The sequence below is a fragment of the Cynocephalus volans genome, chromosome 8 (assembly GCF_027409185.1).
Source record: "Cynocephalus volans isolate mCynVol1 chromosome 8, mCynVol1.pri, whole genome shotgun sequence".
Classification (NCBI taxonomy): Eukaryota; Metazoa; Chordata; class Mammalia; order Dermoptera; family Cynocephalidae; genus Cynocephalus; species Cynocephalus volans.
The window spans coordinates 45,253,890-45,267,458 of NC_084467.1; the positions used below are offsets into that span (position 1 = coordinate 45,253,890).

Sequence of the window (13,569 nt, forward strand, 5' to 3'; positions counted from 1 at the left end):
CCAATTCTTTCAGGTCTTTAATCAAAATTCACCTTTCTAAAATTTCCAATTCACATACCTAAACAAACATTTCATGTCCTTCCTCTCTGCTTTTAAATTTTCACCTTAACATTTGTTACTAGCACACTTTTACTTTTATATTTTACTTTTCTTCTTTGTTTATTGTTAGGCAGTTTATAATCTACTGAGCTGAAGAGAAGGAATTTTTGTCTGTTTCTCACTGCTGTATCTCAAGTACCTAGAATAGTAAGTGCTCAGTGTCTGTTGCATTAATTGAATGAACGAATATGAGCCAATTTGTATATGTTTGCTAAAATGATGGGCGTAAATAAATATCTTGTTTTAGTTTTTTATTTCCCTTATTACAAGTGGGATTAAGCATCTTTTCATATATTTATTGGTCATTTGGATTTCCTTTTCTGTAAATCTGTAAATTGCCCATTTTCCCCCAGAGTTGTTTATTTTATTCTTACACTTTGTAGGAGTTCTACACATATTCTTGCCTCTCATCTTTAGTGGTTAGGTACATTGCAAATATTTCCCCTGATTTGTGGTTATTTTTTGACTTTGCTTATGGTTTATTATTTCATTGTGTAGAAATTTTTCATTTTAGTTGAAATTTAGTCAAATTCATCAGTCTTTTTCTTAAACTGTTCAGACTGTCATCTTTTTTCCTAACTATCTTCCTCCAATCCACCACACCCCACAAGGCCTAGTCCTCTCTGCTATAAAACATCTCATAGCTTAGTTGGTTAGACCACGATGCTGATAACATGAAGGTCTGAGGTTTGATCCCTGTACCAGCCAGCAAAAAACCAAAAAACAAAAAATTTCACCTATATTGTACCTTCTTCTTTTCACAACACCAGCAGTCTCATGAGCAAGTTTTGGGTTCAAACTCTGGCTTTGTCATGAGAGGCAGCATAGCATAGTGATGAAGAATATGGATTATGAGCCACAGTATTAATTTGAAAACTGAGCTTGGCACTTATTAGCTGTATGATCTTAGGTGAGTTAGTAGACCTCTGTGTGACTCAGTGTTCTCATCTATAAAATGGGGATTATAGTATCTGCCCCATAAAATTGGATTGTTATAAAGATTAAATGAGTTAATATAGGTTCTGCCCTAATAACAGTGTCGGGTACATAATAAACACTTTTCATGTGTTTGCTATTACTGTTAATATTGCTAACTCTCTGACTATGGGCAAGTTACCCTCCCCAAGCCTCAGTTTTCTTTTTTGCAAAATAAGGCTACCTTGGAATATGGGAAAATAGTATAAAATAGTAAAATAGTGGTATCTCCAGGCTTGGCTAAACAGATGTTAGTTCTCTCTTCCTCCTTGGGGCTGGAGACTGTGGTCTTATCTTAAAATCCTGAGCCTCTAACACAGGGCCTCACACAAAATAAGGTGCTCAAAAACTGTATGAGCACCTACCTGCTCTGTGCCAAGCCCACTGCCAGGCACTGAACACATGGCTTATTCAGACACAGCCTGCCCCTCAAGAAGTCCTCAGACTAGAAAGAATGCATGAGACAGCTAAAAGAGAAACCACCTTGACAACCTTTAGAGGCACAGGACAACGCCAAAGTTTTCACACCAGGCTCCCTGGAGCTCCAGAAATTCCACAGAGCCCATATTTATAATCAAAATATATAATTTGCTTTACTATTTATTATTTAGGATTGAGCACATATATTAAGAAACCTTACTGAGCATCCGGTTCCTCATTTGAAAAGTAGGGATTCTTTGCAAGGGGTTGTTGCAAGTCTGATCTATGACCAAGTACGCAAAGTTTTCAGAATAGTACCGGACACACAGCCAGCACTCTCTTCTTCCCTCAAACACTTCCCTTCCACTATTGCTGGACACTGAGTGGATCTCTCTGAATGGATGTCAACCATCAGAGAGATCGGGGATGACAGCCATCCCTAGCCCAACCCTCTTTCGGACTTCCAGGGCTAGTGATCAGATGCCAAGGGGAGCCAGCTCATCTAAGGACAGAGCTAGAACTCAGCACATCAATGAAAACATGAGAATACTTCTCCACATACACCCCCCCAACACCCAAATCCTCCATAAATTGAAATCAACAATCTACTCTCAGTTAAAATGATTTAATTTGTCTCAAGTTTCTAATGTCATTTGAAGACTTTTGAAGGAAATACTATACTTGTAATCACAGCATTAACACTCATATAATACATAATTGCATTTTCCCCAAATTTCTTTGCAAGGGTCATGACTGCGGCTCAGAAGAGTCGAATGAAACTGTGCAGAACTGCAACTAACAGTGCAATTCTCAACTTTACAGGCAACTCGCACACCTACCCAAGTTCAACAGGAATACGGTAAGGAATGAAAATGGCACCACACATACCATAGAGATCTGGATTGCTGCGGATATATAGCCTCACAAAGTTTTTTCCGGGTATTGGCAAAAGAGACCCTTTTATTCTGTCAAAGACCTGGAAAACAACATGCCAGTAACTCTCCCAAAGATTTTTTTTTTTAAGTTTAAAAAAATTCAACTACTACAAGATTGAAACTCAATCATTAGCGCTTTTATGATAATATTTTCAAATGCTAATAACCTTTTACTTTTGTAAGACCATTTCCAGCACACAAAGGCTTTCCCATCATTTGATTGTTTAACCATGGAAGAAACAAGTCTCCATTACATATAAAAGGAAAAGCAAAATTGATTTACAAACCTGGTGAGTGTCCACATCAAAGAACGTTTGATAATATTCAAACGTCCAGAAGGGAGAGCTTTTCTTCTGTCCAGCGAGTAACTGTCAGAAGTAAAATAAAACATAATGAACACAGAAGCAGTTTCCTAATTCCAGCTGCACAGAGAAAGAGAGGGAGTTGATCTAATGGAAAACCAAAGTGCATGAAACACCAAGCATTCAACAACCAACTCCGTAATAGCCAATGCCCAACTCAGCCTGATATAAAAACAAGCACACTTTCTGAGTGAAGTCACACAGAAAGGCTCCAAATCTTGACCCCTCCACTGGGAGGAGCTTTGGCAAATCACTAGATTCCTCTCAGGCTTAGTTCCTTTATCTAAAACGTACAGCTCACAAGATCTACTTCATTGGATTATAGGGAGGATTAGACTAAATAGTATACAGAATATATATTATGTACAATGATATATACATATATAAACACACATGCACATAACAGAAGGCAGTCAGTGTAAATCTCTTTTCCTCCTCTACTCCTCCAAGAACGTTCCTACTATTGCCACCAAAAACCTGATATATTGACTCACTCAAAAACACTAAAAATATTACTCCTCTGACAAAAAAACAAAGTCCAATTTAGAAGAGGCACATGAAGGGCCGGCCCGTGGCTCACTCGGGAGAGTGCGGTGTTGATAACACCAAGGCTCCGGGTTCGGATCCCATATAGGGATGGCCGGTTTGCTCACTGGCTGAGCGTGGTGCTGACAACACCAAGTCAAGGGTTAAGATCCCCTTACCAGTCATCTTTAAAAAAAAAAAAAAAAAAAAAGAAGAGGCACATGAAGAGAGAGGGTCATTCCTGTCCCAATAGCACTTGCCCTATGCCAAGAATCATAACTGCCATCTTTAAATATCTGAAGAGGATTCATACAGCAAAAGGCACAGTTGGACTCTGAGCAGCTGTGCAGAAAAAAGGTAGATGTTATGGGCAGATATTTCTTGTTCATTATGGAGGAAAAGATTTTCACGAAGTCCAACAGTGACAGCAGCTGCCTTACATGGTAGTGAACAGGCCGTTCCTGGAGGTATTCAAGTGTTGTCTTTCTGATATACTACAGAAGGCAGTAATATCTTGGGAGGGAGGCTGAAACAGAGGTTATTTGCAACTCTAATATTACAAGATAGTGAAACCAGAGACCCATATTCCATAAACGAGGCCAAGGAGTTCTGTCACTGTCATAGAATATTGATAACCTCTTCCCAACTCACAGACAAAATTAAGATAATGGATAGAATTTTTTCAGTTTTAAGATTTTTACTTCTTAAACATTTCTTCTTAAAATTTGATGCCTGCTGTTGGTCAGTGTGGTGGTTAATTTTATGTGTCAACTTGTCTGGGCCATGGTGTCCAGATATTGGTCAAAGATTCTGGATTTTTCTGTGAGAGTGTTTTTGCATGAGATTTACATTTTAATGGGTGGAATTTGAGTAAAGCAGATTGCCCTCCATAATGTGGGTGGGCCTCAGCCAATCATTTGAAAGCCTGCATAGAACAAAAGGCCAACGCCACCCTTCACCCACCCACCCCAGCAAGAGGGAATTCTTCAGCAGACAGCCTTTGAACTGCAACTGTTTTTCTAAGTATCTAGCCTGCTGACCTCCCTCATCAGACTTTGGATCCCCCAAAGGCTATAGTTTGAACGTCCCCCAAGCTCATGTTGAAGCTTAATCCCTATTTTAATAGTTTAAAAGGGTGGGAAATCCAACTAGGGTATTTGAAAGGTAAGGCCTTTAAGAGGTGATTGGCCTTTAAGAGAGCCCTCATGAATGGATTAATCCATTCATCAATTAATGGGTTAATGGATAAACAGGTTATTGCAGGAGTGGCACTGGTGGCTTTATAAGGGGAGCAAGTGAGGACATTAAGATGCTCTAGTTCCCCCATCATGGGATGCCCTGTGCCACCACAGGACACTGTAGTCCCTATCAGGAAGATGGCCCTTACCAAATGCACTGCCTCAACCTTGGACTTCCCAGCCTCCAAAATGTCAAGAAATAAATTTTGTTTCTTTATAAGTCACCCAGGTGCGGGTATTCTGTTATAAGTAACAGAAAACTGATTATTACACCAAGCCTCCACAATCACATAAGCCAATTCCTTAAAACAATCCTCTATATACAATCCTATCGGTTTTCTTTCTCTATAGAATCCTAACACACTCAGATGCACTAATAATCACTCCTGGATCCTGAGGGCGCCAACTACTTGAATAAAAACTTAACATGCATTAACTCTAGTGCAGAGGCGAGGAGCACAGGCACTGGACTCAGACGGCCTCAGTTCAAAGTTCCATCTGCTACCTGTCAGTTGTGTGTCCTGGGGCAAGTTACTTAAACTCTACGCCTCAAGTTTCTCATTTATAAAATGAGAATAAGAATCTCCTCGTTCATAGTGTGTTTTGAGGATTAAATGAGATGACGCAAGTAAGGATCTTTAAATGGTGTCTGGCAGCTATTAAACACTGAATACATACTAGACACTGTGATGATAATGATAGCAAGAGTCAGCATATTATTTTCTCTTATTACAGATGAGGAAACCAAGGCTGAGGGAAGTTAAGGTACCTTTCCCAAGACCACACAGCTATTACTATTGGCAGGACCAGGATTCAAACTCAGGCTCTTAAGTCTGAGATTTTCCCACAATATTTAGTATCTAGCGGTATTTAGTTTAGCATAAAATTCAATACTTATTTTGATACTCATGGAGTTCCACAGAGAGCATCAGGTCTCCAAGAACCCCACTATTTTAATAAGCCTGTGTATCTACTGCTATAAACTGAGTGCTCCTCTAATGCACTACAATCACAATTCAACTTGTAAAATATTAATAGAAATACCATTTTTCTTAAACGCACCAACTGTGTACACGGAAATATATCTTTGTGATCAAAATCATCCACATGATTTATTTATCATCCAACCAGACGGAGGAGACCAAGATCTGAGAATCCTCCCTCCTTCTACCTCACCTAACCCTTCCCATCAAGTCCTACTAAGCCCACTCCTAAATATCTGTGTCCAACTCTAGTTCAGTCTTCATCACTTCCAGTCTAGAGCACTTCATTTGTCTCCTACCTGCTCTTCTGGTTTCTAGTCCATCTCCCTCCAATTCATTCTCCACACGGCCACCGTATGTTTAATATCTTTAAATGTATCTGCCATATTGTTTAGAATCTTTCGGTAACTCCTGATAGTTTTCATAATACAATTCATACTCACTGAATTGAGTCCTGGCCTACTAGTGTAGCCTCATATGTCTTCATCTATATTTTGCTTCCAATTTAGGTGAAGATGGGGACATTCCTGTTGGTACCATGTTCTTTCATGCCTTTGCGACTGCATCAAAACTGGTCCCCTTGACTAGATCACCCTTCCCCACCTTCCTCCCCTGACTACCTTATCCTCCTTCATCAGACTTGGTCCAAGTGTCACTGCCTCCAGGAAACCTTCCCTAACCCCTCTCTAGGCTCCCACCACCTGGTGCTCCCTTATACCAGTGGGCTTCCCACAGACAATAATGGTCTGTTTCTCCCACCAAAGCAGAGGCCATGTGTCATTTGTCTTTGGGTTGTCACTGCCTGGCACTGTATCTGGCACACAGCAGATAGCGATTAAATGGATGAACAATCTTTTAAAAAATTAAAGGGAAAAAATTCCAAAGACAAGTTCAAACCTCAGTTTTGTCAGAATCATCGTTTCCCAGTAACTCATCATCCTCTTCTCTCCCTGGGCTTCTTGGGGGTCCTGGATGATGCTTTGGGGTTTCACCAGGATCTTCAATGCTTATTGTGGTGACATCTGGGTTTGTTGCTAGAGAAGTGGCTGCATCACCAAATTCTAAAACCAATTAGAGCACAAGGATCTCAGAAATCATACCCACACTAGAAATGCTATACTTTTAATTTAAAGACAAGCTGTTACAACCTCAGCTTTGCTCTAGAGCCTATCTGATACAAATGGCAAAAGGATCTGAAAAAAACCTCATCTAGAAATCAGTCTCACGTAGAAAGATGACTAGAAAGACAACAGAATTTGGAGTCAGACCCAGATTTTAATTCTGGCTCAGCTACTTACTAACTACATGAGACGGAGTAAGTTAACCTCTATAAACATTAGTGTTCCCATCTGTACAATAGGGAGAATAATACTTATTTTAAAGAATTTCAAGAGAATTAGGAGTTTTACCTAAATAAAGTCCTAAACTTCTCTTCTTTGATTCAAGTTCAAAACGTTTTAATGGAAGTTATTTTTCCAATTAGTCCATATAATTGCTATAGAAAATATGGGGGGCTGGCCAGTTAGCTCAATTAGTTAGAGTGAGGTGATATAACACCAAGGTCAAGGGTTCGGATCCCCATACAGGCCAGCCACCAAAAAAAAGAAAAGAAAATATGGGGATAAAAATGAAAGTGGAATACATAGAATAAAAATCACTGTTAGTCCCACCACATAAAGGCAAACACTATTAACATTTTGCTACATTTCCTTTTCTTTACATAGTGAGACTCATGCCACTGATGACCATTTATTTGTTCAACAACTATTTGCTGAATACCTACAATGTGCTAAGTACTGATCTAAGATGTAATAGCACTATAGTAAACAATTTTGTATCCTGCTTTGTCTTCTGAGGATTATATGCAAAACTGATTTTCATAACAGTCTTTAAAATGATCTTATGTGGCTGCATAATATTCCATCAGTAAAGATTTTATTACAAATATGCAGGAGTGTCGGTGTAGAGAAAGCTTTTGGGGTTACTACCTTAGGATAAACAATTATTGAGGTGATCACAAGGTCAAAGGGTGCAAACCATTTTTAAGGCCCTTGACCCATACTGCTAACTGCGTTTCAGACATCTTGGTAAAAGACTGTTGGCCATGTTCAAGATCTGGATTATGAGTTCTAATATCTCTCTGAACTTTTTCTCCAGCATTTTCATAGTTTGTAGATACACATTTAAATGATCATTTAGCAAATGAATGTCTCCCTCACTAGACTGAGAGCTTCATAATGGAAGAAACTGTATTGTTCACCCTTCTATTTCTGACAACTAGAACAATGGCCTGGTTCATAGTCACACTCATGAGATACTTATTGATTAAATGAAGGAATGATCTGATCACATTTCATCAATATTAGCTTTTTATACTTTTATATCTACTCCAGCGTATAAACAACTTTAATTTTTTTTTTTTATCTCTGCTATCTAATACAGTCCTAAGTACAAAGAAAGGGCTAAATAAATGTTTGTTGAACTAGTGTGGGAACTCTATAAACATTTTCTGTAATCACTGCACTAAATTTATGATACCTGTTATCAATCTGAAGGGCTATTTAGCAAAAAAGAACAGCTAGTCTGGACAAACAGGAAAAACCTGAATGTGGCCAACAGTCTTTTAACAAGATGTCTGAAATATAAGAGTACTTCAAAAAAGTTTGTGGAAAAAACTCTTATTCTCTTTTAATTCTATTTTTCCATTAACTTTTTGAAGTACTCTCATAATATTTTTTACCATGAGGCAGCGTAGCAATGCAAATCTGTTGCTATGACTGCGGAAATAGTGATCTCAAAGATAAAGGTAGGTACTCGAATGATGTACCTTCAAACTGCAAGTCATCTACAGTTGCCATTCAGCCACTGGGTCTTCTCCCAATTATGAGGAAAAAAATTTGCAGGGGTCTAAAAGGAAAAAATAAGTAAACTTAATAGAATAACAGAATAGAGTATCTGCAAACAAGTCTTGTTTCAGTATTAGAAACGGTATTGCTTTCCTTTGCCTCCTTTTTCAGTGACTTTACCTAAACCCATTTGCCTCCTTTTTTAGGTTTAAACAAAAATAACCACTAAGCATCAGATATTATTAAAACTGTTATAAAAAAACTAACGCTGGCGGTCCAAAGATTCCGTCCAATCTCACTCCCTGTGTGAATGTCTAGGAGCCAGGTGCAGCCTGGAGATGGAAGAATGAGGAAGGGGAGACTGAGGTTTGAGAGGAGTGATGGGGACAGTGAAGAACAAAGGCAGTTCAGCCTAGCCAGTGGTTAAGGGCACAGGCTCTGGGGTCAGACAGACCTGAGGTGGATTGCCGATTCTGCTGCTTCTCTGTTGTGTGTGCGCTCCTCGGGGCCTCAGTTTCCTCATCTGTAAAATGGGTTCATAAAGGCACCTACTCACACAGTGGTGGGGCCATTAAATGAGACAGAGCGTGTAAGGCGTTCAGCGCAAGGCCAGGCGATTAGTAGGTGCTGGAGTGTTGGAGACCCTGCAGCCTGGGACACCGCGAAGCAGAGTCAGTGGATTAAGGGGAGGAGCTAGGCCGCAGCGGCAGGAGATCTTGGGCCCCCTCAGCCCCGGACCGGCCCCGCAGACCCGGCCACCTCACCTCGCGGGGTTCGGCGTCCAGCCGATCCCGGAAAGGCTCGGGCCTTAGAAGTTCCGCGCCGCTTCTGGTCTAGCCGAGTTGCCGGAAGCCGGAGATCCGGGGGACGAGACTGCTCCGCTTCCTCCGCAGAGCCCCGCCTTCTTAAAGGGGCAGCAGCACCAGGAGAAGACGCTCCCAGAGACGTCAGCAGGCAGCGGCGCGCAGAGCCCGCTCCCTACTCCGCTCCTCCGGAGGGTGAGCCTCAGGTTCTTAAAGAGACAGGCTGCGGTCGCCTCGCTCTAGGGGGCGCAGAGGACTCTTAAGAGTTTGGGAGTTTCTTACTGTTTGTTTATACCTTTTTCTTGTGGAAATATAAAATAGGGTGATGAAAGACCATTGTGAAAAGAAAAAATGTCACGCTTGTCACCAACCCCCCAGTTTCTTTTGGCCATAAAAATTTAACCAGTGCGGGAGTGCATGAGTCAATTTCATTCTGAGTTTGTGAATGAGTGATCGAGGGCAGAATGATGTCTCTTCATATGAGCAACCCCAGCAGTAATTTGTTTCTTCATTTTCGGCTTTTGCCCCTGGAGGGGCGGGGCTCGGGGGAGGAGATTGATAGAGATCGGCCTCAACCACCTCTGTGTCCCCCTGCAAACGATGTTAGAGTTGCTCTGCGAGGACGTGGAAACGTTTTGCTCTGCCTCTTGCCTTTGCTTGGTTAATTCCTACACAGCCCTCCAGACTTTGGGAACCATTTCCTCCTCCTACGGGAAGGCTGCCTTCGCCTCCCAGGACTTCTTTTGCTCCCATAGTCACCTGGGCTTGCCAATACCACGGCATGTTTACCCATCTCTGCCAGCCTATGAGTGCTCTGAGGGCAAGGAACAGGAATGATTCCGGTCTCTGGGTCGCCGGTGCCCAGCCCAGGGCCGAGCACACAGTAATTGCTCACTAAAGGCTAATGCAGAGTGAAGACGTTCTTGCTGTCTGGAGCAGCATAAGCCCAATTCATGGCTCACACAAGGTGGAACCTTGTGGTGACTTTGGCCTCGCCACACTGGGCCCTTGTGGCCAATTGGAAAGACATTGTATTTGTTTAATAATAACTAGAGAGAGAAAAAAAAAATTTTTTTTAATTGGAGTCATGATCGGCTTTCATACATGCAGTATCTCTAATTCTCAGACAATCCTGCAAGCTTGGGGTAATTATCCTCATTTCAGGTGTGCAAGTGTATCACACACCTCTTATGCCCTATTTCAGATCGTCTTGGTCTCACCTGCTGCTTATTTCACCACCACTAATCTTCCAGCTTCAGCAGGTATAACCTGAGTAAGCGTCACCTCAAGCCCATGCTTCAAGCTTCTCACCTTTGTGTCAAGGCTGGTTTCTTGATGCCATGGGGTCATGGGACTGCTTGAACTGCTCAGCACCCACACAGGTGCCCAAAAGTGCAGAGGTGGGGAGTGGATAATGCCTCATGGGGCAAATCTGTGACCAATGGGGTCAACAGATGATGAATACATGCTTCTCCCTTTTCCCCTTCAGGTAGACGCCCTCATACATTTCATATAGCTTTCAAACTATCTTGCAGGATTAAGAAACCAAATGCCTTTGGAAGTGGCCAATTTGATAATGCATCCTTGCAATGGCTCTCCTTCCTCACCACTTTACAACCCCTGTCCTTCACTCCTAGTCCTTGAACTCACACTTGCCAGTAAAATACTCATGAGGAACCCACTAAGGCATGTTGGTAGCAATAATGGCCCCAGAAGACAGAATCTCAGGTTGGCACTTTGGAACTGTACTGCTTACTAGTCAGATGGGAACAACAACCCCATTGCTGGTGAGGGGGGGTTGTGGAGGAGTAGGGGATGTGATAACACCTAGAATAGAGTGGCATCACAATTACTAAGGCATCTATCTATGGTTGATTGGGATGAGGTTCAGGTAGAAGATAAGGTGTTGGGGTATCTAGCATACAGATATGTAGTACGTGCTGGAGGACAATGATAATTATAAGGATTATGGAATGGACTGGCTTTTCTTAACTTCATTGGAAGCCTTAAAAAAAAGATAGGGTTAGAACAAACAGCTGTCAAGGCATTTTGTGAAAGCTAGAGAGTCTCTATGGCAGCTTTGAAGGAGATTCTTATTCTTCTACAGGCTTGAGAAAGACTGGGCTGAAAATTAGGCCCAAGATCTAATTGTAAGAGTGGCAAAATTTCAAAGAAGACTGAAGGCACAGCCTTTACACGTTTCCTCCATCAAAGTTGGGGCCCTGACAGAAAATGAGTGGAACCTGAGAACTGGAATGGGGATACTTAGGAAGAAATGCCTGAGATTCTTGACCATCCCCTGCTTCCAGATTCCCTTGAATCTCCCACAGAGGCAAAAGTAGTCCCCCCATTTTGCCAAAGAAAAGCAAACCCTTCTTGCTCAGAGACCCTGTCATGATAACCTTAACCACATTGCTTCAGACCAAGGAACCAATTTAATTGTAAAAAAAAAGTGCAGCAGAGACACATGACCATGGGATCCACTGGTCTTACCATGTAACTCAGTCACCCAGAAGTAGCTGGCCTAATGGAATGGTGGAATAGCTTGTTACAGGCACAGCTAAGGCTCCAGCTTGGGTAAAACACTCAAGGGGATTAGGGTACTGTCCTCCAGCATGTAGAACATGCACTAAACTAATGGTTTATAAATTATTTACAATGGTGCTTTGTTCTAAATACCTAGCATATTTGGATCTGCAAACCAAGGGGTAGCACTTTCTTTCACTTCCAGTGAAATCCACTCATGGAATTTGTACTTCCCACCTCACAAGTTGAAGTTCTATTAGCTTAGAGGTCTTGGCTCCTGGGGGTGAGGGTTGGGAGAGTAGAGAACACTTCCATTCCACTAACAGTTCCACTGAGTTGGAAGCTGTAACTACCACCTAGAATTTTGGCTCCTCATGCCAATGTGCCAGCAGGTAAAGAAAGGAGTGCTACATGGTGGGGATAATCAACCCTGATTAAGTTGAGACACTGGGGAGGATTATGTCGGGAATTTACTGAGCATCTCTTGGGATTTCCACACCCTGTGATGGTGGTTGTAGTGGATTGAATTATGTGTCCCCCCGCAAACTCATTGAAGTTTGAATTGTGTCCCCCCAAATTTTATATATTAGAAACTTAGACCCCCACTGTGACTGTTAAGAGGGTGGGAAATCCTATTATGGTAAATGAAAGGTAGAGACTTGGGAAAGTGACTGAATTGTAGGACCATGCCATAGTGAATGGATTAAAAATGTTGGTCAGGGCGTGGTTCTGAGGGCTTTAAGTGCCCTCTTAAAGGGCTCTTATTTGAGAAGAGGAGAGTCTGTCTCTCACTGGTCTCTCTGCTTCCATCTTGCAATGTGAGCCCCCTGGATCAGTTGCCACCACCAGGTGGACTTTGGACTTCCCAGCGTCAGATACTGTAAGCAGTAAATTTTGTTTTCTTCTTAAATTACCCAGTTCCAGGTATTTCGTTATAAGCCACAGAAGCGGACTAACACAGTGGTAAATGGGTAACTGCAGCAACTGTAGCCTCAAAGGGCATCTAAGTGCTCAGATCGCCCAGGAGTGAAAGTCTAGGTCAATCCAAAGTGCTGGCTGAGGGCAAGGGAAATCTAGGACAGGTAGTAGAGGAGGGAAATGATGAATATTAACTTTGGCCTTGACATTCCTTGCAGCAGCAGGGAGTATGGTTTGTTTTAATAACCCTCTTACATCAATTCTTTGTAGACTAAGGCTGGCCTCTGCTGCCTTGAAAGGGACTCTGAGAGATTGGACTTGTTCCTCCCAATCTTAGGGAAGCAGTGAGGATATCCTGATATCACAAAAACAGAGGGTCCATATTATACAGTGGGGGAGGCTAATATTATACAAGGCACAAACCTATATGTAGACTGCATCAGGTTCTTCTCAAGCATCACTTCAGGTCTTCTTGGCCTTGTCTTCCAGTCAGCTCTGTCATGACCAGTTCTGTGTGGGCTTCTCACAGGGACTACCTCTCAGTAACTTACCTCAGAGCTTCTCCACTGGACCCCTCTTTGTGTCCACACGTGTATCCTGGAAAGGTGGGGGAGTTAACATTCCATGGGGCAAACCTTTGACTGTGGGACAATGGGTAAATGTTTCTCACATTTCCTCCAGACAGATGGTCCTGAGATTCATTTTACACAACCTCTCAAATGTCTGAAGTGGTATGCTGATGCTGTGTCTTGTCTTAGCTCTCTCTCCTTCCCTGCTTCATTCCCCTGAACTTCACACCTGGCCTGTCTGCAAGTCTATTTCTCTTTCTAGCCTTTATTATGCTAACTTGACAGAAACTTAATCTCAGACAGTTCAGCATCCTCCCCTTTCCTTGGATTTGTATCTAAGTTCCTAAGGGCTTAGGTGGCCACAGCTTTA

At 42.0% G+C, this 13,569-nt stretch overlaps 1 protein-coding gene across 2 annotated transcripts in view; it reads right to left on the bottom strand.

Moving 5' to 3' along the window:
• Window positions 1-9,231, bottom strand: part of YIPF1 (Yip1 domain family member 1) — a 32,445-nt gene extending 23,214 nt beyond the window's left edge. Inside the window, exons 1-6 of one of the 2 annotated variants that reach the window (XM_063106048.1) lie at window positions 9,148-9,231; window positions 8,838-8,906; window positions 8,365-8,444; window positions 6,435-6,598; window positions 2,717-2,797; window positions 2,383-2,470 (exon numbers count right to left, since the gene is read on the bottom strand). In XM_063106048.1, coding sequence (XP_062962118.1) covers window positions 2,383-2,470; window positions 2,717-2,797; window positions 6,435-6,598; window positions 8,365-8,395 — 364 coding nt within the window. In that variant the 5' untranslated portion in view covers window positions 8,396-8,444; window positions 8,838-8,906; window positions 9,148-9,231. The remainder of the gene's footprint in view (window positions 1-2,382; window positions 2,471-2,716; window positions 2,798-6,434; window positions 6,599-8,364; window positions 8,445-8,837; window positions 8,907-9,147) is intronic. The other variant, XM_063106049.1, reaches the window with a different exon arrangement.
• Between the last annotated feature and the right edge of the window lie 4,338 nt (window positions 9,232-13,569).